Raw genomic sequence first — 26,311 nt, 5'->3', positions numbered from 1 at the left:
TTAACCAGAATTAAAAAAAAGAATGTTGTAACGCAGAATTTAGGACCGGCACCCCTTCTTCTGCTATAAAAAATGAGGGAAAGCCTACATTATATTTATACATATGTTATTTTTTTTTTTTTGTTCTTTGCAATAATTTTGATTTTTATTATAATGCACAATGCAAACTGGGGGATTACCCCAGTAGGAAATTTATTATAACATTTAGTTAGGTGTTTGGCCGAGCTCGTCCTATTTGTGACGTGCGTCTTGATTTTCTTCCACAAATGGAGGACCTACAGTTTTAAGCCGACCCCAAGCGGCAGATATTTTTTATGAGGAGCTTTTTTACAACAGAAATACACGCGGAAGTTTGCCATTGCCTGTCGAGGGGCGACCGCTATTAGAATAATATTTTTCCATCATTTTGTTTCATGCACGGAGATTCGACCATACTCACTCCCGTATGGTAGTCACGCACCAACCCATTCGGCTACGGCGGCCGAACTGTTGCAAAATAACACTACAGTCAAACAATTTTGGAATCTTAGTGTGGAAAACCATGAAAGTTAAAACAGTTAAATTGTCGGTTATTGATACAGAATTTTATCTACATAGTTACACGAAATATAAAATACTTTAAATATATTATATTTAAATTTCATTTTTTTAATTAATTGTGGAATATTCGAAATATTCACACTTTTTTTGTAATAAATCATTTTTTTTTGTTAAAACTCAAAGATTAAAACCCTTTGTTAGAAGCCAGTCGGTTAATCTTCTTCTTCTTCTTAATTGGCGCGATAACCGCTTACGCGATTTTGGCCGAGTGTGCTAACCGGCGCCAGTTGAACACACCAAATAAAGCCAAGTCCTTCTCCACCTGATCTTTCCAACGCAAAGGAGGCCTTCCTCTTCCTCTGCTACCACCAGCTGGTACCGCATCAAATACTTTCAGAGCCGGAGCGTTTGTATCTATTCGGACGATATGTCCCAGCCAACATAGACGCTGGAACTTTATTCGCTGCGCTATGTCTATGTCGTCGTAAAGCTCATACAGCTCATCGTTCCAACGTCTGCGATATTCGCCGTTGCCAACGCGCAAAGGTTCAAAACTCTTACGCAGAATCTTCCTCTCAAACACTCCAAGCGTCGCTTCAGCGGATGTTGTCATTGCACACGCTACTGCGCCATACGTTAGGACGGGCATGATGAGAGCCTTGTAGAGTGTTAGTTTTGTTCGTCGAGAGAGGACTTTACTACTCATTTGCCCACTTAGTCCAAAGTAGCACTTGTTGGCAAGAGAGATTATGTATTGAATTTCCAGGCTCTCATTGTAATAGGGGCTAATGCTGGTTCCTAAATATACGAAGTCTTTTACAACCTCGAAATCATAACTGTCAACAGTAACGTGGGTGCCGATACGCGAGTGCGCCGACTGTTTGTGTGAAAGCAGGAGGTACTTCATTTTGTCCTCATTCACCAGCAGACCCATTCGCTTTACCTCCTTATCCAGTTTGGAGAAAACAGAACTAACAGTGCGGTTGTTAAGGCCGATGATGTCAATATCATCGGCATACGCCAACAATTGTACGCTTTTATAAAAAAATTGTGTCTGAGCGATTAAGTTCTGCGGCTCATACGATCCTCTCCAATATCGGGTTAACTTAGCACTTAGACTTTTTAATGAATCTGGGAAACTTGACTATTTTCAACACATCTGCCACAAAAACGTACAATCTTGATTAACCAAGTGCCGCTAGCCTACACAAAAACTTATAAAATAAATAGGAAATTTCCTCCTCCTTATCCCATCGTGATAATATTCCAGATCATTTCTAAATTCAGACTTAGGCCTATAATTACTTACCTCTAATTATTCGTTCTACGCTGCCATCATGTCTCACTAATAAGAGTTCAATCAAGCTTCTTTCACAATTCACTACAGGCTTAAGCTTCAAATCACATACTTGGACAATCTTTGATAGCCCCATTGCAGAGTCTAGTTGGGCACAATTATCAGTTCTTACGTTGTACACCAAATTCTTTATGAATTTTTGCCTAATATTTCGTCACTCTTGGTCAGTTCCACGAAAAATTATATATACGCTCGTATACTCAGTCGAAAATAAATGTTAGAGTGTTAGGAGCTTGGCTAAATTTATAACATCTTCAGATAGAGGAGATCTTCTTTACGCCTTGTAACTTATCGAGTTAGAGTGCCAAAATAAAATTTAAGCATTGTTTATATTTCAAATTTAAGCAGTTAAATTAAATTTGGTTTTCCAGAAAAAGGATCTTTGTTGTCGCGTCTCTTCAGGCGTAGTGGGCGCGCCAAGCAACGTCAAATTGAAACGTATTCAGCGCAATTTCCACCTGCCGAATGGTTCAATTCTCGAGCCGTGCATCTACATAGTGTTGGCACACAAACAGCCGATCACGTAAGTTGGCACTCAACATGCATTGTTTATAATTTTTTTATTCAATATTTTTCTGTTTTATTCTTTCATATATTTGCGTCTTAAGGATATGCCGGTTGTACATACGCTTTCGAATTCCACTTTCTATGACGGCTCGGAGTTAAGTCAACGCTCACTCACACTGCCACGCCGACATCGACGACACATGTCTAGCGACTCGACTTTTCTTATATCTTCCCGAGATTGTTCGCCTATACGACGCCGCTCACCAGTCTACAGCAGTAGTTCGCTGCCTCGTTCAACGCAATCCATACCGGCCACAACGAACGGTGCAACGAGCATCACCACCGCTCCAGCACCAACGAATAAAACCAATCACTCCTCCGCGACGCTGTCACGCTTCTCCGCCCCAAATCACTTAATTACAACTACCGCTGCCACCAGCGCAGTAGCGTCCGCACAGAAATCCTCTTCAAAGAGTGTTATCGGCAAACACATTTTCGAACAATCACCCTCCCGCTCGTCAAGCACACTAAAAACACCATCCAAACGACAAGCAGACAACATCGCAGTGAACGGATACGCCAGCAACTTGGACAGCGGTAAAGTGAGCTATCGCAGCGTACAAAGTGGACCGTCAAGTTTAGAATCGGGCAAAGCCTCTTCTATGCTTACTTCCGGGCCATCGAGTATAGATAGCGGCAAGGTGTCCTTCAGCAAAACCAGTGGTCATTCTAGTCTTGACTCGCAGTGCTCGACCAATACGGCAGTGGTGCAACCAAGTCCGGCAAGGTCGATACTTGTATTGAATGGATCGCCGCGCGGCACGCCCCGTCATCAAGCCATGCGAGCTCGTGCCGCTGAGCAGTCACAACGTCAACGTTCCTCAACCCCGTCACGAATCCTCGAAGAAATCACTAATCAGCAAACGTCATCCACTGGAAAATCAACAGGCTCTTCTTTAGGACAAACCTTTTTCAATGGCATGCCCAACTCGAATTCTAACAACTCAATTACGCTACAGGTGACTACCTCCAATGGCAGCCAGAGTAGCATACCAAGTACGAAGATATATGTGCAAAACTCCCCGGCGCGTAGCGTCATAACTCTAGAGAATGGAAAGCTAATGGAGAACTCCAATGTGTATATTATCAATAATGAAACGACAACTAACGAGAAGGGAGAGATCATCAAGAAAACCTTATCAAAGCAAGAAACCACACCTTTAAGAAGTCAACAACAACAAAAACTACAACCAACGAAAAAGAATTACGCACAGTCGCAAGCACAAACGCCCAACCAGCCAACGGCAAGGCACCACCAGCAACCAGCAAATGTACACCACATCTACAAAGACAACTCGATTAGCGAGAATGAAGCCAACTCTGAAACATGCGATTCTATTTCTTTTATTAGCGAAACATCGCCCGACAATCTAGATACACTCAGCTCCACCGAGGTAATTGATACCTCAAAATTTACAAAAAATATCAACAACGATGCCACTATGAACAATAGCCGAAAGTTATGCTTACAACTACCACAAAATGGTTCCAGTAATATTGTCTACAAAAACAATGTTCTAAAAAACGAATCCAACCCTAATTCACCAAGTGGTGAAAAGACCCTCGCAATGGCAGCTCTTGCAGCTAAGCAAGATTTTGAAATTGCCGGTTCTGTAGGTAATTTACGTTTCTACGAAAAGAACACTAAAGACACAACACAATCGAAGCTGATGAACTCCAATTGTGATTTGAAGAACCTAAACCGTTATGAGTCATCGGGTAATCTCCAGAAGACAGGTAGTGCTCTCAACTCGAGCCCATCCATTAATAGTGGTGATCTTGCGCATATACTGCAAAAAAATATGATCGCTGTGGGTAGCGAGCCAAATTTAGCTTTAAAGGACAATAACTGTACCAGTGCGAGTGACAAGTCCATCGATAAGGAGGGACTCGATCGCCGATTCAGCCTGTCGAAGGACCCAAATGGTACGGTCGCGACGACAACAGCGGGAAATGAAGACCTCTATAATTTTCCAAGCCTAACAGATTTATCGTTCAATTTTACCTCATTGGCGGCGCAGAAGATCCTGCAGGGTGTCAGCCTTAATAGTATCGACACGCTGGTGGAACTCAATATGGCTGCTGCCGCAGCAGCGAACAAAGAAAAGCAACAGAATAATCAGCCGACGCCGTTGTGCACCGATTATGGAATGGTGTAGCCAAATTCAAAATAAACGATCAACAATAACCAGGGATTCAACAAAACATTTAAGAGAGCTTAGGTCAATAGTACACTCAATACTGTCCAAAATTAACGCATAGCTTAGAGGTGGATAGAAGTTTAATCAATATAAATAATCCTATCGAAATATTAAGAAATAAGTTTACTATCCGCATATTCAATACCGCTTACGAAAACTTACCATTTTTACTTCCGCACTTGCTTGGTATTGTGGCCTTTGTTGATAAGTTAGAGCCATTGTGACTAGCTCTCAATTCCAGGATTATTTAGAGCGCTCAAACCCCAAGAAATCCAAACTTAAACGATGTTTCGACCAAAAACAGAAACGGCTTGAGAATTTCTAGTTGAGATTTTTTGTTAAGAGAATAGCTCTATCAAGCCGGCAGCACTAAACTGGTTATTAGCTCTGCCACAATTACTTTCTGTCCGACATATGAAGCTAACCCCCACGACACTAACCACCTCTTCACTCATCTAACACCCTTTTCCCCTTGTTTCCTGGGCCTACCGTTAGATGAGATAGACGGTGACTACCTATAACTTCAATGCGCTTGGCATTTCACGCATGAAATAAATGTGCAAATGTGTGTAATAAATCGTGCATGATTTTAAGGGTCTAGATGCGGAATGGGGATACCTTAAAAACAGCGACGCCCTTGCTTAAAGGCCTATGAGTATTTGTGTCTCTACTAATTATAACCGAAAGTTTGAAATATAACTTTTCACGTCAAATATATTTTTTCTTAGTGCGCAGGTGACTCAGGTTTTGATTGTAGTTCAGCTCTTACCATTGGTCACATTACGGTATTAATTCGAAAACTTCTCGCAACAGAAATATGTAAAATTAATTGCTATATTTTCTTAGTATTCCATTTATATATATATATATATATATATATATATATATATAATAGTTTACTATATATATATACATAATTGGCGCGTACACCCTTTTTGGGTGTTTTTTTCCGAGCTCCTCCTCCAATTTGTGGTGTGCGTCTTGATGTTGTTCCACAATTGGAGGGACCTACAGTTTTAAGCCGATTCCGAACAGCAGATATTTTTTATGCTTTTTAATGGCAGAAATACACTCGGAGGTTTGCCATTGCCTGCCGAGGGGCGACCGCTATTAGAAAAATGTTTTTCTTAATTTTGGTGTTTCACCGAGATTCGAACCTATGTATGTTCTCTCTGTGAATTCCGAATGGTAGTCACGCACCAACTCATTCGGCTACGGCGGCCGTCATTTACATTTATATTATTCATGAATCGATATTCAATGAATGAAGTTTATTACCATTATCGACAAAATCCGCGTAAATTAAATGGAGTCCTATAGAGCCGGTGAGAAAGTGAGGTCCGGACTATTTTGTAATGAATAACGTAACTGAACTATCTACAAGTACTTTAACATTTATTACGTAAAAAAAACTGTAGTCGTATGTAGCTGAATTTATAATAATACGAGTAATAAATATGGTGCATAGATCTTTGGCAAGCGTTTGAGCTGCGCTTTTCCTCCTTAATTTGTAATATACAGGAACTTACAGTTCTAAACCGCTTCCGAGCGAGAGATGGTCTTTGTAGAAAGTTTTTTTAACGCAAAAGTTTATTCGGAGATTTGCCGCTGCATTAATTTGACAGTTCATGTGCACGGTGAGTTTTGAATACAGGATTTACTGCCGGAACGACGCCCAGAATAACGCTGACTTAAGGGGGCCCGGTGGTCTAGAAATTTCGAGAAATCGATTTTTTGTTTTTCGATATTTCAAAAGTATAGTATCTTAGAAATATACTGTGAAATTTTCATGCGGAAACTCCCAATATTATCTCTTCTGCAGCCCTTTAACTAGGTAGAGAGCGATCCGCGCGCTCCTGTACCCCAAAATTTAAACTCATTTATCTCGAAACGACTTTTGTCGGCACGGCGGGGATGAAAACAAGAAAACTATTCAACCGAATCACTTGAAATTTGGATATGTTGTTCACAACATGTATCGCTATCGTCGGAACTAGAATCATAATTTTATTTAAATAATTTCCTATTTTTTAAACTAAAAAACTAGTGAAAAAACCCCGATTTTACGAACTTTTTTTCAAAAGTGCGCCATTTTGTCAATTTTTCATTTTTTCGATTTATTCTAGTTCCGACCATAGCTGCACTCTTTCTGATTAAGAATCTTCTTGAATTTTGTGTTTCAGACGAGTAGAAGTCTCGAAATCATCTACGCCGTTCGGGTTCGATTTTTCGAGAGGGTCATCTTCAGCGGCATTTTTATAATAAATACTGTTTCAAAAGTAAAAAAAACAATTTTTTGTGTGCTCAGTAAACGTAGTAATAAGCCCCAAAAAAAATCGTGAAAATAGGTGAAATTTTCGTGCTCTAGACCACCGGGTACCCTTAAACCTATATAATGTAAAAATATAGCATACGAAGAGCTGCATAAATATACATACACACAACCTTAGCAGCTTCTTATTAGTTTGATTTTGCCTTTTTTTCTAAACAAAAGTTTGTTCTGAACGCATTAAGTCATTGAATGTCTCGTTATTCTCTATTGGCAAAGTTAAAAAATTGGATCTTGCTTTGGTTGATATAACTTCAACTCTTTTTAAACAACGAAAAACCATTTGTATTATTTTGATTATTTGATTTTGACATGTTTTTTCCATACGAAAAGCGAGTGACAGCGATGAATTGATGTCTCGCCGCCCCCTAATATGGGTGGCCATCTTTGATCCTGCTATTCCTCGCTTTCTTTATATTCAAATTAGTAGCACCGAAACCCCATGCCGATGTATAACCCAAACCAGTGCAAAATCTACTTTAAAGTCCCCCATCAGTATACCGACATATCAAATTATATTCTTTATTATTATAAGTTGATGTAATTACTTTCTTTACAGTGCCAAAATGTTTTAGTTAAAAACAAAACAAAAAATAATGATTTATTTCTTTTAATCTAAACTTAAGATTTACGCTTTGTAAATGAAAAAGATAATAATATGTAATAATAAATACGGATGTATATGATAATGTAATTATTTTATTTATTTTTTATTTTTATTTTTATTTTTTGAATCTTTACAATGCCGCCCAAAATACAATAATAAATAAAATGTTTCAAGTACCATTACATACAATATATACTTATTTAAGAAAAGAGTAACACTCACAAAACTTTGCATGTAATTCAGCAATATTTTTTTACAAATGCATACATATGTACAATTTGTTTATTTTAATTTGTTAAATAGTTATTAAAAGGGTAATTCGCTCGTTCCACGGAAAATGTACAGCAGGTAATGAACTCTTCCATAAGTTGAAAGTGATTTCATACAAGATGGAGGAGTTATATGTATATTATTTCAAAATAACATAAAAAGCTCTTTTTTTGTGTCGTCATTTTTGCATTTATCAAATATTATCGACTAGTTGAATGTGAACTTTTTTGTTATATCAACCGTATTTTTTTAAGAAACATAGTTTGCATTTAAGTATGTGTTGAAATAATGCAGTAAAAATACGATGATTTTGAAAACGAATATTCATACACATAACTGAAAAAGGCATTGTTTGCTATATATTACTGGTTTATGTAATGCTTATATTTAAGAAATTTAAATAAATGTCTTATCAGTAAAAATTTTATAAACAAGAAAGGCCTTAAATCGAATCAAATAAAAGTAGAATAAAAGGGAATGAAACCAACATAAATCAAATAATTAATCATAAACAAAAGCATTTTTAGTATTCATTTGAAACTGTACAGGTAAGAAAATTGGATAAAGAAAGAAATATTATTCAAAGGAAAATAAATATCATAAATGCATAATTCTACATAAAAAGTAGTGTATTTGATACGGCATTTCCATTCACTAAAGTAAGTATCCTCAAGTAGATCGTATTAAATATATAATATTAATATCAGCAATTAACTTTTTTATTTATTAATGGACGCCTCGGCTCTTAGAGCAGCTATCAAGTAATCGAATGATTTGATAAATACTTCACAATAATATGCACATATAAATGGTGTTGCTGTTGTTTTTCTTAATGCGTCATAATCAGGCGAAATAATTTCACCACTTTTATTAATAAATAATTATTCCCATTGCGACCAGCACACAACTTAACGCTACTGTGAGAAGTATTTTATCAGAAAATAGTTTTAAAAATTGTAAAGAAAATGCTTTATTGTGCTATTATTGTATGTACAACATAGCACAATTAAGGTTCTGACGTCCTTAGCTTGTTTAGGTTAGGTAAATCGTGCGGCAGCTGGGACCTGCTTTCGATCACCAACCACTTGGCGAGTAGTTAATAAAGCAAAGAAAATTTCTTGAACTCAACGTTGCAAATGTTTTCGAAGCACTGCATTATTTTCGTTTTGACAGACTGTTATGCAATCACATTGGTTTTCAAAGCATCCGCCCTGAAAATATGTAAAATGGTTTGATTCCGTCGTACGACGGTCAAAAACCGAGCTTCACTGAAAAGGTTATGCAATTCCATTACATTTCAAGGCATCGCGCCCGAAAGTACGCAAAATATAGTAAACAGATATTCCCACTTGTACTGGAAAGTACTGGCCTAAACATTTCGTTTATGAGCTAAGCGACTAAGTAGAAAATCAATTGAACATCGTTAAATTGGGATTGCTTTCACATACAAATTTGTGGCTTAGCGCGGAGCGGAATTCGCTATAGAGCTGCAATTGCCATAACCTAAAAAACTCAAAGGAAAAGAAAAAAAGAAATACAGTTTTTTTCAAGTTGTATGGCTCCATAAGTAAAAGTAAAGACATATATAGGGTGGGCCATGTAAAATTTGCGTTTTGAATCGGTTATAAAAAAAACTAATCAATATTTTTTCAAACTTTTTTTTTATTTTGAAGATTGAACATTGTCATTTATGAATGACAAATAATATCGTTCAAATGACTGCCACGACTGGCTTTACAGTAGGCCATTCGATCAACCCAATTTTTAAGCACATTTTCGATTGTTTGGGCCCCAATTTAACGAATGGCAACCTCGGTTTCGTGTTTTAAAGCATCAATCGTCTCTGGATGGTTCGCATAGCATTTGTCCTTAACGGCTACCCACATAAAATAGTCCAACGGGCTTAAATCACATCTCCGAGGCGGCCAATTGATATCGGAATTTCGGCTGATTATTCGGTTTTCAAAAACGGTAGCCAAGAGTTCGAGTGTAACTTTGGCAGTGTGACAAGTTGCACCGTCCTGTTGAAACCAAATGTCGTCCATGTCATCCTCTTCAATTTTTGGAAACAACTCGTGGAGCATGTCACGGTAACGCTCACCATTTACTGTAACCGCGGCTCCTCGCTCATTTTCGAAAAAAATGACCCAATGATGCCGCCAGACCAAAAGCCGCACCAAACCGTGACTCGTTGTGGATGCATTTGCTTCTCTACAGTAACGTGTGGAAGAAGAAGAAGACTCACCACTTCGGAAATAGGTTTTCAATATCTTCCAATTTCGTTCAAGCGTATAGCGTCCCATTTCGTAAATGTCAATCCTTTAAGTAAATTATGAACACATTTGACATGTCATTTGTGTTACCATTCCCAAAAAAATAGATGGTTCAAAAAGCAAACGCTATATGGCCTACCCTGTGCATTCATCTAATGAAATGCTATTGATATCGCCACGCATTTTTGACACAGCCTAAAATAGTTGGTAGCCATTTCTACATACTTATATAAAACAAAACTGGCTTGAATTACGTCACCCTGACAGTAAATATGCAATATGCATGTACAAACACCTAATTTGTTGCGAAACCGTCAAAAGTAAAACCAAATATAGAATATTTGGCAAATAACTTTAATCGCTTCGGCAGTTTTACAATTTGCAGGACTTCATAAGTTTAATTTATTCTTACAAGTACGCGGGTTACTGTCATACATAAGTTAACAAATATGTAAATATGTAGTTATTTCCGCGTAATTAAATATATTTTAGTTTCATTTTCTTACAAGAAACGAACGAGAGGCTTGCAGTATTGAATGAACAATGAATCGAATAAACAGTAGTGAATTGTTAGCTAAATACTGCATGTACCTACATATTATAAGCGCATATGGATTTACACAAAAACTCTTTTTCATATCAAAATTTTGTGAAGTGTTCAGTTTCTGCAATAATTTTTCAAAAAAATAAAAAACAATGTAAAAAATTCAGTAAGACTAGCCTGCTAAGCTTATAGAGCAATTTAAAATAATAGAAAACTTAGGAAATTATTATTTATTTACATGCTAGATTATCTGCAAAGCAGCCACTGTAATTAGTAAAAGTACTTAAGATCACCAACGGCCGGCACGTTAAATGTATAGTATAAATTTTCATACGGGTACTGAAATGGATTCTCAAAGCTAAGCCGTAATATCCCTCCGTTTAAAGCAGCTAAATATTTAGTATCCTAAAATGAAAATATTTTTTATTCAATATTTGTAATAGTTATTTCTATAAGAACTACCTCCAAAATCAAATGCCTTATTTTCGTTCCAGAAACCATTAAAAGCACTGGGCTACTATCACATTGGCGTTGCTTTTCATGTTGCTTTCGTTCCAATAAATCTATAATCTAATAGACTAGCTCCTCCGTCAACTGATCACAGTGCATAACGTTAACATACTTCAATTTTGGACAGTCTTCCAACAACGCCAACACCGCTTCATTCGTAACGGATCGGCAGTATCTTAAACTAACGATTTCTATGTCTTTTAATGAGCAAATGTATCTAAGACAGGTCACATCAATGTATTTGCTACAGTCGCATCCGAATACTTTTAATTTTTTAAACTGCGACAAAGACCTCGTTCCTTCGTCAACAATGAGTCGTGGTGAGAATATCCGCAAACACTCGAGCTGTTCACCCTTATAATCAGCTAAAGCATTTAACAATAAATTAAATGATTGTGTTCTAAACACTTCTGCACTCAATTCTAAGTCAATCAATTTTGGCAGCTGTGCTATAGCATTATATTCAAAGGTTTGATTACAAGATATATTAAGCTTTTCTAAATTGACGCAATGCACAGGGAGTGCTGAAATAGCCACTTCCGTCAATGCATCACACCATTGGAGAGTAAGTTTTTTAAGGTCTTTAAGCGATCTGCAAATTTCAACAAAGTAATCATCTTGTATTGCACATTCTACAAACGTTAGTTCTTTCAGGTATTTAAGCTTGCTTAAGTAACGACCTGGTGAATAATATACGTAAAAAATGTTATTTCATTTTGTTTAAGTATTGACAGAACAATGTACCATACCTGTTACGTCTTCCTCCCCCTCTAATTTCAATACTTCTAAAGTTATCAACTCAGACACACTTTGCATTGCATTGTCATCCAACGAGCACTTTTGTAAATGAAGACTATTAAGATGTTTCATATTCATTAGTAATTTGCGTAAACACTTGGGCTTTATTTTGGTCATTCCAAAGTAAATGTGTCGAACATTCGAACAGTATTTATGTACTTGGATAACATATTCATTACGCTCATGATCGGTGTAAGGCAGGTTAATAAGTTCCTCCAAATATCCGCCAGCCATTTCAAAAAATCGCCTAATTTCCCGTGTACTCAAATCAATAAGATATTCTTTCCGCAATACCTTGCAATGCCTCTGGCAGTAATATTCGAATACATTTCGCAAACGTGGGCAAATCATAGCTAAACGAACCTGTTCAGCCAATTCAAGCCGCTTAAATATTTCAAGCAAACAATCATCATTCAGTATCAAAATACTGATATTTGTACGAGCTGCCGTTGTCGTGGATTCTACATCTCTATTTTGCTCACACATTTTTCCGTTAATGTTCACAATAATATATGCTTAACTACATTTACAGCACAATTAAAGCCGGTATTCAAGATGCGATTTCATCAATGATTTCCAGACGTTATCAGCTGATTGTCAACAGCTGTTTGTTGGCAATAGTGATGGAAAACTATCGATCGTACTATCGATGGTACTATTTATATTAAAAATTTTACCACTGCCATCGGATGTTGCCCAACACTATCGATAGTTTATTCTCACTTCGCTATTTGAAGTTTCATCAAAAGATGTTGAGCAAATTTGTCGGTTAGTGATATATAAGTAAAAAGTTTCTTATACTTAATTTATATGTAAATAAATACCTTAAATTGACATTTGTATCAAAATTAATAGTATAGTTGTTGATGGCAGTAAATGAAAAAAGATATGGACAATGACCTCAAATCTAGTAATAATAAACTTTAGATATTATATTGATAATGGTAATACGCAACAGAAATATTGTAATGAATTTTAGTATTATATTCTGCATTCATATGCCCGCGGCGGCTACGAGTTACTTGGTCCATTTGATCAGTCCAATTTTTGACTACTTCAATGTGGGCAATAGTAGTTTGAATATTGCAATAAATCGAGCGTACTATATGACAAGTTGCGCCTTTCTGTGGGAATCAAATGTCATCGATATTTAGCTGATTAATTTTAGTCGGTAGTGTTCTATGAACTTCGCGAACAAATGTAGTCTTTTCAAATTTCCAAAATTTGGAAGCATTGTTCTGATGTTAAACGATTCATAATAACTTACCAAACCTTACTGAACAGGAATGTTGAGACAGTTTGTCATTCTCAGTTATCAAACTATATTTACCGATTTCGATAGCTCTCGTGTAGCTCAAAAAACAACCGACATATTAATTACTGATATTCGTGTTGGCAGGTAACGATTTAAATGATGTAAATAATCGTGCAAAATGATGCGTATGTGTTATGAATGCTTATGTATCCCGGCAACATTCACTGATTCCAAAATGATGTATAGCAAAGCTAAGTAACTAATTTCCGCCATGCGAGCCAATCTTAAGCACACTGATGTAAACAAGCTTCAGCTTGTTAAAAAAATTAACATTAAAATTAATTTTAATTACTTTGCATTCTGTTCAAAAAACTGATTTTTTAGGAACAATTAGGCTGAAATATGTGATATCTTGTTTGTGAAACGTACAATACGTACTTTGAAACACAACAACGTAGAATTGCGAACAAGCGCTACTTTGGACTAAGTAGACAACTGAGTATTAAAGTCCTCTCTCGACGAAGAAAACTAACACTTTATACAGCTCTCATCATGACCATCTCATCTTTGGAAAGAACAGGTGGAGAAGGACTTAGCTTCATTTGGTGTGTCCAATTGGCGCCAGTTAGCACGAGAAAGAAACGACCGGTGCGCTTTGTTAAACTCAGCCAAAATCGCGTAAGCGGTTATCGCGCCAAGCAAGAAGAAGAATAAACGCACAGTTTTAAATACGCATATGAAATAAGACCTCTTCTATTCGCCATTTCCCCGCTCGAGATCTCTATGCTCGATTAACTTGACGAAAAATTTACATGCGAAAGAATTCCGAATTCTGAAAACTACTGAGATATTTACTTCTTACTGCTTGCATTTTTCAGTTTAACATATTCTTCAATAAATATTGATTTGATATTTGTTGAAAGGTGATGCCAAATATTTATACGTATTATGGACAGTTGTCTTGCAAATAGAGAAGTTTTAAAAAACCTTCAATAGAATCGAATAAATTGCATCATCGCCATCGAATGTGCAGGCTATCGATCGTTTTCCTGCACTAGTTAGCAAAGGCGGTATTACAATGCTACCAACCAATTAAAAAACTTGTCCTTCAAATCAGCAAAAATTCGCTTAAAGTACGTTCACATATGCAGTAATTAGCAATAAAACCACAAAATAAATTTACCAGATCACATACGGCAGATTACCTCCAAAATTGACAATCAGCTGTCAATACTGCTTTGAAAGGTTGTTCTTCATAGAAATTGGTTTGGTGGATTATTTTTGAGTTTTTGGTTTAATGATATGAAGAACGATATGAAGAAAAGACAAAGAGAAAGAAAGTCAGTAAACCGACTTTACAGACAACCTCTTTTTTTACATTGAATATTTTTACCATTCTAGAAGATTAATTAAATTTTTCTTGTGAAACCCATTAAATCCATCCAAGCCATCGCAAGTAAAAAAATGTTTCTCCTAAAAATTACCCAAAAAGTTCTGTTTCAAAAATGTTCCCTAAATTTGAGGAGAAGTCCCCTAAGTTGGTAATACTGAAATTTTCAAGGCGCGTTCAATAATGAAAATGAAAAATTATTGAATTTTATTTTTGCGGAAATAGCTGACCTGTCCCATTTATAACCCAAGCTTGATAGCATATGACAGATCGGCAATTCCCGTATTTTGTTATATTTGTTGCAATAATTAATGGCGGAGAATACCGTCGTGTCCTATGTTTCTACTCAAATTTGACGACGGTGACCGGTTTGTGCGCGAAAGGGTTAATAGATTCGGCTTGGACATTTTGTTTCGCAAAAATCCTGCCAAATTACAAACAAAACTCAATACAATGATGTTAAAAATATAGCTGATTTGACTTTTTTAAACTGTTCGCTAATTTGTCAAATTGTGTTATCTTTTTTATTGTTACTATCGAGGGCAGCATACTTAAAGAGCGCTCAGTGTAACCAGTATAGATGACTAGCCAAGGCGAATTGACAAGATGCCACCTTCATCTTAGCAAAATAGTTACTTTATTTCTTTTTGCGATTTTAACAAGTCAGACGTCAGGCTGTTTTCCAATACAAAACAAACGAACGAAACAAAACGAAACGAAAAATGAGGAGAAATTACATGTTCCCACGACAGTCGGTCGACCAATCGGTTTTCACCCCCGATGAGAACAGATGAGGGTGATATCCTGCTGGGCAGCGGGTGACAGGGGTATATACACATAATAAATATTTCTAGCTCGACACCGCCTGACCGGACAGCTATTCCTTGTCTACTCTTTTTCTTCACAAAAAAGTTTTTACATTCTCGAAGTCTCACGTCACAGCGTCACAAGGCGCATTCTCTGATTGTATCAATCTTGAAGCACATGTATATAAGCAAAGGTGCACGCGCACAGTGTAATCAGTCGTAAGTTGAGCGTAAAAACGTGTAAACGTAAAGTAAAGTGATAAAGAATTGAAATTCAATAAAATAAGCAAGTTGTACTGCCATTAATTTGTGACATTTATTTATCAGTCCAGTAAACGAACTCAGAGGTATTCTAGAGAAACGTTATGTGTGAACAAACGTAACCATATCGTAACAATTCTATAAAGATGTACAAAAATAGTCGAAGTCAACGAAATTAATGCAACACATGCTAAGCCTTTGCAACAGCTGATTACTATAATTGTGTTATATTTGGGACGAAGCTGAAACTAGACTTTTTATTAAAAAATAATTCATAATTTAAGAACCTAGTTTAATTTTTAAACAATAAATCGTTTGAGCAAGACAAGTCATTTTTTTTGTCCCTGTATAGTTATGGCTGGCGCAGATGCTTCTATTACTGGTTCTCAAAACCACGCCATGAATGCCGACAGTAATAGTAATGGGGAAGTCAATAACATAACAGAACCTAGCGCAAATGCAGTAATGGTTTGTTCACTCAAGCCAGCCGAAATACTTGAGGAATATGGCTCCAACTTAAAGTTGTTGGATTGCAACTCTCAAGTAGCCGAGCTACTAACTATTATCCGAGACAAGTAAGTAGCATTTATTCCCTAGAGTTATTTGCACTAACAGATATTTTCCGTATAGGAATACCACGCGCAGTGACTTCAAATTTTATGCGGATCGTCTCATACGATTAGTCATTGAAGAATCTCTAAACCAATTGCCATATTCTGATTGTCGCGTGGAAACACCAACGGGAGCGACATACGATGGTCTCAAGTACCGCGCTGGAAACTGTGGTGTTTCTATTATACGCTCTGGCGAAGCAATGGAGCAGGGCCTGCGCGACTGTTGCCGTTCTATACGTATTGGAAAAATTTTAGTAGAATCTGATGCGGATACGCATGAAGCGCGCGTAGTATATGCTCGATTTCCCGACGACATTGCTAGTCGGCAAGTTTTACTCATGTATCCTATAATGTCGACTGGCAATACAGTTTTGCAAGTAAATAGAAAAAAAAGTATAATATATTAAAAGTTTAATCGATTTACTTTTATCCCTAGGCCGTTAATGTACTTAAAGAGCACGGTGTACCTGAGAGCTGCATTATATTGTCCAATCTTTTTTGCACTCCAATTGCTGCTAAAACCGTAGTTGGTGCTTTTCCCAGACTGAAAATTCTTACCTCCGAGCTGCACCCCGTTGCTCCTAATCATTTTGGTCAAAAATATTTTGGTACTGATTAACATTAAATCGAGAATATCAGACAATCTGAACTTTTATTGTATATGAAGAAAAGGATTTTGACCTAAACATATATTTAATTTAAAGTAATATTAGGTACATTTTACTTTTTTCATGCATTTTATTGACTTAAAATGGAAGCGATATACTTAAATCGTGGATACCTATCTTTGTGTATTTACAAATATTTATTTCAAAACTATTTGTTCAAAATTTAACACAACCTTATGAATATTTACATACGTACATATGTAGTTTAGAATTTTAAAATTATAATTCTTTGTTATTGCAGTTGCAATTAAGTGCTTGTTTGGCTAAGCAAATTATTTCGACTTTTCTGCTAAACACAAACACTTCAATTTGTTAACTAATTTGCATTATAAATATTAAAACAAAAGTGTATCGTTCGACAAATTAATGAAATTTGAAGTACGTCACAGATATTTTATAAAGAAAAAATATAATAAATAATAAACTGATCCGGATTTATATGCGGCCAAGAAGGACTGAACATTCTCCAAATTAATGACTAATATTTTTGTGGCGCCGTAGCCGAAAGGTTGGTGCGTGAAGTTCACAGGTTCGAATCTCGGGGCATGAAACACCAAATGAGAGAGCAAATTTTCAAAGGTAACTCTCAAAATTTTTTGGACTTTGTGGGGGGAAGTCTTAGGTTCCAAGGCAGTGAAGAAACGAGAAAAGCAGGTGAGGTAGTCCTTTACTTTGGCACACAGGCAATCAATGTCATTGCAAGAAGACATTATCGTGCAGTTATGAGCTTAGGAGACCAGAGATACTCCCTCTGGTGGCTTGGAGAGCTACGGTATGTAGAACCAAGGGTGAAAGCACACCACCCTACAGAACACATTGATTTATCCTCCTCTGTTTGGAGTTTTTTTAGATGTAACCGAAAAAACCATTCCTATTTATGCTATTTAATTATATTTGGCAAATATATATGTATAATACTAAAGTTGGTGAAAAATACCAAATGGGAATATGGGCCCGCAAATATTTATACCTGCTTATTTATTAAAACTTTTAAGACATGCAATAATGAGTTATACGTCTTCTTAGGTACATTATTTGGGCAAGCATACATTTTTATTACTACTCTCACTGTATTTCTACCATAAAAGAAATCCTCATAAAGAGCCATCTGCCGTTCGAAGGTGGCATACAACTGTAAGTCCCCTCATTTGTGCAACAACATCAAGGCGCTCGCCACAGATTTGAGAAGGAACTCGGCCAAACACCCAGCAAAGGATGCACAAGCCAATTATATACATATATTTATTAAAAATCCTTGAACCAAGTTGATCCTGGTGTCATTGATGTTAAATATTTAATCACCTGTGTTTCTATTAGCAATTCGCAGACAGGTTTCTTACATATATTTATTTTTTATAATAACTGCAGTTTCCTAAGTACTTGAGCATAATCGTGAATACTAATTTCTTAAAAAGAACTATAATTTATTACATAATGTGAAATATAGCCAGTTTTGAAAATTCCAATATTAACAAGTTCATTTACAAGACATACTGACATTTTTGGCGGTCGATATATGGCACTTTATTCGCATTGCTTTTTCTCAACATTGACGCATTTCACAAACTCTACAGCTCATATTATATTTAAAATTAGTTGAATTTCCATTATCCGTATATTTGGTTGATTGTCAGACTGTTAAGCCCATGCCTGATGGGGAAGCGAATAATGCGAATAAACCGAAAAATCGATGTTCGTTTTTATTTGCAAATAGGAACAATATATGAATATCAAAATCTTTACGATGTAGTTTATTAAGAACAATCAACGCATCAATAGATTTAAACGAAGAAATAAAAATTGATTTTGCGTACAATTAGGAGGCCATCTTATAATTAACCACGGTATCCACTTTATGCAGGCCAGTTGAGAAAGAACGTAACTGAACAGCTTGAGCATTTTGTATGAATACAGCACCTGTCTCGTCCCATTTTTCGGGAACCTCACAGTTCTGCAACGTGTACAACATCACATCGAAAGTACAAATGCAATCAAGCAAAGGTAAATAGCTGACAGTGGCCGATATCTGTCGCATAACATCGCGTATTTCATTTTGTATACGTTTCAACTCTTTGCTAGAAGTGGGTTTTGTAGTATCGCCGGCATCACCATCGCCCAACTCGGCCTGCATTTTGAAGTCCCAGCATTCCAGCACCTCTTTGGTGTGTGCATTTGTTATAACCATCGAAATTTTTTCAATCATATTTTTAGCAAGCCATTCTGCAATAAAATAAAAATATCAAAAAAATTTTGTCACGCGTTAGGCACTATTCGACAACCTTCCGTTTGTTGCAATACATTTGCCAGAAACTCTTCAATCTTTTTATCTTTCGACATCAGAATAGTTATTCCATATTGTTGTGTATTCTCAAAAGTCTCGGGCGGATATATTCCACGTTGAAATAGAATAGAATTAATACCATATTCTGCAAGAAAGACCCAATACCGTTTAAATAACTTTTTTTAGTACAATGTAATGGGGGTTGGCGCCACTCATATTAGATTATGAGTCCTACAAACTTACTTAGATATTCGACAATGATTTGAGCTGAACCCCGTAGTGTGATGCAATTTTTTGTACTTTGGGCTGTAGACATTTTTGTAGTTAGCAATAAAGCAAGAAAATAAATAAAAATCTTATAACAAGAAGTTAAACCAAACGCTCAAATAAAAGATGTCACGGCGCAGGGTTGCTTAGCTTACACAAGTACTCTTCTTATATTAAGTACCAATTATTGTGTATGGGTTGCCAAGTTCTAGTTATACATGATTCGCAATAATGAAAACTTTAAAGCTAGGTCAACATTCGACTAACTTTTAGCTTTTAATTCAGTTCTAAGAAATGTCAGCGGAATAAAGGCCTTATAACTTTGTCATAAGTGTAGAGCAGCGGTTCCTTATCCTGGAAAAAGAACGGAATAGTATACATGGCTCGCCTCACATTTTCATAAAAATATTTACCGGGGGTATTATATTGAAATTAGACTTGAATCCAGTCGTTATTGTATGTCAGGAGATTCGAACCCGGAAACTACCGAATGGTCACCCACCGACCTATTCGGCTACGGCGGCCGAATTTTTACATTGACAGATCAAGGAAATGCAAAATAAAAATATCCGCGACAAATTCAAAGTTCAAAATGCCATGCGGACAATTTCTATAGGTATTTCCTCGGGAAAAAGGGAAATGAAAAAAATAAATAAAAGCTTTCAGCAAAGCTTTTGTTTTTTAACGCACTCGCTTCATGATTTGGTTTGAATGTGAATTTGACTCAATGTAAATGTCATATAAACTTTTCGAGAATTGTTACAATTCATTTTAAACTCCTACATATACATTGAAACTTCTCCAAACAAAGCCAAAAATGGCTGTCCAAAGGAACCTACATATAATTTCTATGAAAATTCAGTTTATCCCCTTATATTTTATCTGTCGCCATTTTGAGTAGTGCTTGCAAAATGTACATGACATGTTTATCAAAATCTATTTAAACGCCTTGCTTGTAGATTCCTCCATCAAAATATCTCAAAACTGAAGTTCGTCGGTGAATTAACCCGGGGTTTGTCCCTAGGCAAATACAAACACAAACGGTCGCAACCGGGTAAAAGTGACCACATGATATATATAGGGTTGTTCAATAGGTGTGCTTCAACTTTTTTCCGATAGGGAGGGCGAACGACGCAATATTTTTTATTTTTCGCTTGTCATTTGTAAATTTCATTAGTATACATTTCATTATGGAACGCTACACACTTGAGCAACGATTGCAAATCGTGCAAATTTTTTATGAAAATAACCGTTCTGTTGCTGCTACTCTAAGAGCATTACGACCATTTTACGGTCCATTTAACAAGCCGTCACGTTTTGGGGTTATGTGAAGTCATTGGTCTACAGTAACAAGCCGGCGACGATTTGTGAGCTCAGAGCCAATATTGAACGCGAAATTGCTGGAATTTCGGCCGATTTATACAAAAGAGTGGTCGAAAATTGGGTTCAACGATTGGACTTCGTAAAACGTGCACGCGGTGGTCATGCAAAAGAAATCGAATTTCATACTTAAATGTATATGTTCAAACTCGATAATAAAAAAAAATTAGTTAAAAAAGTCAAACCGTTTATGTTTTATTCAAACAAGTTCAAAAGTTGAAGCGCTCTTACTGAAAAACCCATTATGTAGGTGTATAATTAATTAAATATTTATTTTACGTAAGTAGCGCGTCTTTTGTTTTTATGCAGAAAGGTACTTGAAGCGGTAGGTCACAATATTTTGTAGAAAAAAGAATTCTAAAAAACTCAACTCTGTTCTGTATCAGTATTGCTTCTTCGAATATTCTTCTCTTTTTCGGAATTCGCACAGCACAAGGGGAATTTCATTGTTTGTCTTGTAATATGTCACTCGCACTCGCGTTGGTTCTTCTCGTTCGTATATTTTTATAGCACTGTGCAAATTAATTTTTTTGTGAAGGCGTCAAATCAGTACTTTGTTTTGTATTAGGAAATACAAATTTGGTATTATGTACTAAGAAAAATATTGACAAGTTGAAGTGTATGTGAAATTATCAAAAGTGCAACGCAGTTTGACGCTTGTGTAACATCGGCTACTTTTAAAAGTTCGAAATGCTGATATAGTGATTGAAAATGATATAGGAAATGCATTAGTCTTTTAAATTAATCCACTGGAAAAATAAAGAAATAATGAAAGTTTTTGACAAAGCATGCCGAAAAACTGGAGTTTTTTCATATGTCTATAATTATTTGAGTACAAAAAAGCATATATTATTAGAGCTTAATGCAAAGTATGTACCTCTTTGTGTTGGGAAGGCATATTTGTTGTGAATTTAAGAGAAATCGTAACTTGAAATAGCCTTCACATACTTTGGAAGTAGAATACTTGTTTTGCTGTGAATTGGCCCCATGCCACATATTTACTGTAGTAACGCATTTTTCTTTTTGCCTCGGAAATAAGCAGAGCACCAAAAAGATGTACACATATACAAAATAAAAGCAATATAAATTATTCTTTGCTGTATCATAAAATTTCGAATTTCGGAAACGCTGACGAGTCGAAGATGGATGCATTTTATTTTTCGTTTGACGTTTAAGCAGTTTTGTTGTGCTCTTTAATTTGTTTCCTTTATATTTGCATTCGTCCTTCCGTCATATTGTATACTCTTTGTATTCCAATTTATTTATTATTCCTTGCGAATCTCTTTCATAGCTTTCGCAGCTTTCGAGTCAAAGAAAGTGGTGCAGAGATACACGCCCGTGCATCATAGTTTAGTGAATCATGGTTTTTGTTAATATGTGAAAATATTTCTGGATTTTGTAAAGAAAGTTTGAAATAATTTTCATTTAGATATCTGCGATACAAAAGGAAATAGGAATATTCAGGCCGAACTAATCGTTAGTGTGGTCGGCGTCATATACCAATCTTTAAACGAAGTAAACAATTTTCATACATATAAATACACATATGCATGTAATACATGCATGCAAGTGTAGTACGTATTTAAATGGAAAAATATTTCGCGTTAGTACATTAAATTTCATTACTCTAAATATAGTAAAAAAACTAACCAGCAGGCAGAAAATATATTGAGGGATAGTGTGTTTACGAAGCAACGTAAACGAAGGTTATAAAAATTGTAACAAAAAAAGAAAACATATATGTATATTTAAATGAGAAATTCTATAAGTGAACTAGAGTAAAAAAAAACAACATAATGCATTGCGACAACACGAAAACATCATCGGAAATCGAACATGTCGACTGGAGCACTGGCACCGGATCAGGGCATCACTATGCTGTCAGGTAATTAAATGAACACATTTGAACTTGTGGAAATAACATATATTAAAACAGCAACCTTTTCTGCAATTAGTTTCGAAAATGAAACGTGCATAGTCTGACTGCAGTTATAAGAAAACGAAATTATTTGGGGGTTACTTTCAACTACACTAACTTGCAAGTTTCCTTTTTATTGTGTTTTTAAATTACTCGAGTACGATGTGTGACACTGTTGGCAAATTGATTAATATAATGTCGGAATAAGAGGACCGCGAAGTTTTCAACATGTGAGAGAGTATATTGAAGCTCTCGTCATGTACAGAGTATTTTGGCGTGAGTGAAACTCTTTTATACGATAATAGCCGCAGGCTATTGGATAAGCGGCCATTCGTTTTCACAAAAAAAAATCGTAATTTTTCATATCTTCTGTTATTTTTCTGACGTTGTTTAATCTCAAAACGCAAATTTATGTCCGTCGCCAACTTTAGCATAAATAAAAAATAGAAGTGTGTTGGAACTCCTAGAAATCGGTCACTGAAGCGGTAGTAGTGTTTTAACTATGTGAGAGCAGTCGGATAGTATAGAGACAGACATTAATGGGCATTCATCGGAACCACCACTCATTGCGGACGGAGAACTTCGGCTGCCTCATGAGACCCGCGTAATTTTGGTTTAATTTGACTTATAGCAGGTTAAACTCGTACTTATCCAGAATCGACCCCGACATACTCGATATATGTTCGGCATGTGAAGGTACCCCGCACGATACTAACCATTAGTTCACACTCAAACCCACTTACTTAACACCCCTCTCCATCTGGACCCAACCCGTCGCCTACGATTAGATGAGCTAGTTGATGAAGATCGGTGACCACACCTAGTGAACTGCTACAACAACAACAGCTGGATTGTTGAGACAGATAAAACCTTTAAGTTTTTTTTTCAGGTCCAGTGTTAAGCTCGATGAATACGGTGAATCTCATTAAACAGGGTTAATTTACTGAACCCTCATTGATCGAAAAATATCGGAGATATATCCGTACGTAGAGCTGGCTACCATGGGAATGGCGATGGTGTAGTGATGTCATTGAGCAAGATGAGTAACATTTTTGTCTGTTGTTGATCCGATGAATATGAATAATATGAGGGTTCAATAATAAGATGGAAAATACTACTATACACATAAACGATCAATTTATTCCGAATGTAATTGTCGGGAAGAATAACTTAACCATCTTACGCAGCAATTATGCCTCCAAGATCACCCGATTTAACGCATCTCGGACAATTTTCTGTAAGGCATATGGCACTGATAGAGCATATGACAATATTGTTTTTGTTGTACCTCAAAATGTGGGCATGTCCTAAAAGGCAAAAAAAAAAAAACGATTGGCTAAAATCGTGTGGCACTTCATTGAAACAAGGCGAAAAAGTTTGCGTGTATCACTTTTCGGCAACAGATTTCGAGGTCGGGTGAGATTGGAAGAAGGCGAAGTTGTGATGCTCTTCTGCAGCCTATTGAAATTTTAAACACAGTAAATTCCTTTTTATTTAAAAAGTAAGTTACGTAAAAAGTCACGTAAAGAGAACTTACCCATGTTAAGGAACGACTTGTGAAACTAAAAAATTCAAATGCAACATCAGTCAAATACTTTCTGAGGGGAAGAATAAAAAGTTGGAAGACCCAACCAAAACCATTCAATGGGCTTGGGACGATATGACACAGGCGATATCAAAAATTCGTACATGGATTAACATAAGTCTTCTGAGAATGGGAAAAATATCTCTTTTGTGGGAAATTTAAAGTTCTTAAGATATAGGTTGTCAAAGCTTTTGTGAAAGGTACCGAAAGTTGAAAATACTAAGTTTAGTTAAATTTTATTTCTGTATGGTTTTGTTTATCGTAAATATTTGTCAAACAAGGAGCTTTTGGATTTAAGATATTAATATTTCCTAATTAGTCTTAAACTTTCTTTCTAAATAAAAGCTTTATAAACAAAAATACCATGAAATATAGTGTGTAAAGAACTCGGTACTGGGCTCATATACAGTCAGCGTCAAAATGAAGTGTACACCACATATTGTTAAGATTTGACTATTTGTTTACTTATTTTATAATTTCAATTATTTGTTTATAAAAATATGGTTCGTACTAAAATAAAATTCATATAATCTAAGGTTTCAAACTTAACACAAAATTTATTAAAATTCTGCAAATGTTCAGCAAATTTTCACAATTTTTACTAGGAATTTAGAGAAAAATTTCAGGTACACAGTTTGGTAGATTATTGAATTTTGGTATAATAAAGTGCAAGTTTTAAGTACAATACATTAAAAATTACACTGATTTTTGACAATTTTTTCTGCTGACGGTATAAGATGTTTTTTCCATATAAGAAAATTGTGTCGAATAGAAAAAATGCGCAAAATGCAAGTCCTAAAAAAATCCGTTTAAAAAGAGTTTATCTAGTATATGCGTATGAAATTAGAATTCTGTTGTTACAACTGGTTTTTACGAACATATTACATATTTGAGCAACAGCAGACACAGACAACAATTGAGCCTGGTTATGTTTTGTTGGCAGTGATACTCGTATCGGCGCTGTGGATAATATTTTTCTTTCATGTTTTTTTAATTTTTATTCATATTATTTGTTTGCATTGCATTTTCATTGAAATCGTTTCATGCACGTTGTCACAGGTGATGACTGTTATTGCATTCAACAATATTTGGGACTCTTCACAGTTTTTCGCAGCACTTCAAATAGTTAACATGTTTTTCTATTTTAGGTACTTAGTTTACTCTTAGTTTCTTTGGTACTCAATTTTTTTGTACTACTCATTATTCACAACAACTTTCTAAAAGGCAATGCCGATTCATTCGCGATCAGATATTAAATGAAAACTTCATTTATTATTCCCACAAAACTCTAAAGACTATTATTTTAAGTTAAACAATATAAATTATTTACAATATTAGAAAATTTCCAGTATCTGGTGAACTTCGTACAACGTGAAAATATGCCGTAATCACTTTGGACTCGTAATAACAACTTTAAAATTACATGGAAATGTTTTCACAATCACTTGTACGGGTCGAAATCTGTATGGTTTGCCTTGTTGTTACCTTATGTTGCTACAACCCAATTCCTAGTTTTCTATAGACAGACTTGATCGTGTGTAAAAAGTGTTCTTGTAATTTGCTCTCCGTTCTTTGAATTTTGCTGATCCTATCCTACAATTCACTTTTGCTTCTTATTATTATCCACCCTCTTGAAACGAGAAGAAATATTATTTCGCTTTCCTTCGATTTTAATATGGGATTTTATGGAATTGTCAATTGTCCGTCTTTGTTGCAAAATATAAATATTCTTGCACCACCGAGAATTCTACGTATTATAATTTCAATCCCTTCTATCCAGATAAAGATACGACTATATATGAAAGAAATGCTTCCTTATTGAGTGCTCTCTGCGCATTCAACGAGATCTCGAATTCTGTCTGCCTTGATTCTCATTATCTAAAGATAATT

The 26,311-nt window shown here is 35.8% G+C and overlaps 5 protein-coding genes across 14 annotated transcripts in view; 3 read left to right on the top strand and 2 right to left on the bottom strand.

The window, feature by feature from the left end:
• Nucleotides 1–6,506, top strand: part of LOC128859955 (uncharacterized) — a 451,250-nt gene extending 444,744 nt beyond the window's left edge. For all 4 annotated transcript variants that reach the window (XM_054097133.1, XM_054097132.1, XM_054097131.1 and 1 more), the window contains 2 exons: nt 2,269–2,420; nt 2,506–6,506. In XM_054097133.1, the coding sequence (XP_053953108.1) occupies nt 2,269–2,420; nt 2,506–4,623 (2,270 nt within the window). In that variant the 3' untranslated portion in view covers nt 4,624–6,506. The remainder of the gene's footprint in view (nt 1–2,268; nt 2,421–2,505) is intronic.
• Nucleotides 6,507–10,479: 3,973 nt separating this feature from the next.
• On the bottom strand, nt 10,480–12,633 carry LOC128859957 (F-box/LRR-repeat protein 2-like). The gene is made up of 3 exons (XM_054097135.1): nt 11,948–12,633; nt 11,151–11,878; nt 10,480–11,093 (listed from the first exon to the last, which is right to left on the bottom strand). The coding sequence occupies exons 1-2, from the start codon at nt 12,480–12,482 to the stop codon at nt 11,259–11,261; spliced, it is 1,155 nt and encodes a 384-aa protein (XP_053953110.1). The 5' UTR covers nt 12,483–12,633; the 3' UTR covers nt 10,480–11,093; nt 11,151–11,258.
• A 3,238-nt stretch (nt 12,634–15,871) lies between these two features.
• Nucleotides 15,872–17,450, top strand: LOC128859953 (uracil phosphoribosyltransferase homolog). The gene is made up of 3 exons (XM_054097128.1): nt 15,872–16,283; nt 16,339–16,699; nt 16,759–17,450. The coding sequence occupies exons 1-3, from the start codon at nt 16,063–16,065 to the stop codon at nt 16,939–16,941; spliced, it is 765 nt and encodes a 254-aa protein (XP_053953103.1). The 5' UTR covers nt 15,872–16,062; the 3' UTR covers nt 16,942–17,450.
• Nucleotides 17,451–18,676: 1,226 nt separating this feature from the next.
• On the bottom strand, nt 18,677–19,703 carry LOC128859954 (mitotic spindle assembly checkpoint protein MAD2A). Its single transcript, XM_054097129.1, has 3 exons — nt 19,515–19,703; nt 19,270–19,416; nt 18,677–19,210 (listed from the first exon to the last, which is right to left on the bottom strand). Exons 1-3 carry the CDS (start codon nt 19,585–19,587, stop codon nt 18,807–18,809), a joined length of 624 nt encoding a protein of 207 aa, XP_053953104.1. The 5' UTR covers nt 19,588–19,703; the 3' UTR covers nt 18,677–18,806.
• A 1,668-nt stretch (nt 19,704–21,371) lies between these two features.
• LOC128859950 (uncharacterized) overlaps nt 21,372–26,311 on the top strand; it is a 51,396-nt gene continuing 46,456 nt past the window's right edge. Inside the window, exons 1-2 of one of the 7 annotated variants that reach the window (XM_054097125.1) lie at nt 21,372–21,500; nt 22,556–22,803. In XM_054097125.1, the coding sequence (XP_053953100.1) occupies nt 22,715–22,803 (89 nt within the window). In that variant the 5' untranslated portion in view covers nt 21,372–21,500; nt 22,556–22,714. Of the gene's footprint in view, nt 21,788–22,347; nt 22,804–26,311 lie in introns of those variants that run through there. The other 6 variants (XM_054097124.1, XM_054097123.1, XM_054097122.1 and 3 more) reach the window with 6 other exon arrangements.

The sequence above is a fragment of the Anastrepha ludens genome, chromosome 4 (assembly GCF_028408465.1).
Source record: "Anastrepha ludens isolate Willacy chromosome 4, idAnaLude1.1, whole genome shotgun sequence".
NCBI classification, from domain to species: domain Eukaryota; kingdom Metazoa; phylum Arthropoda; class Insecta; order Diptera; family Tephritidae; genus Anastrepha; species Anastrepha ludens.
Note: the sequence above shows the minus strand (reverse complement) of the source record. Positions and strands in the feature narration are given on the sequence as shown.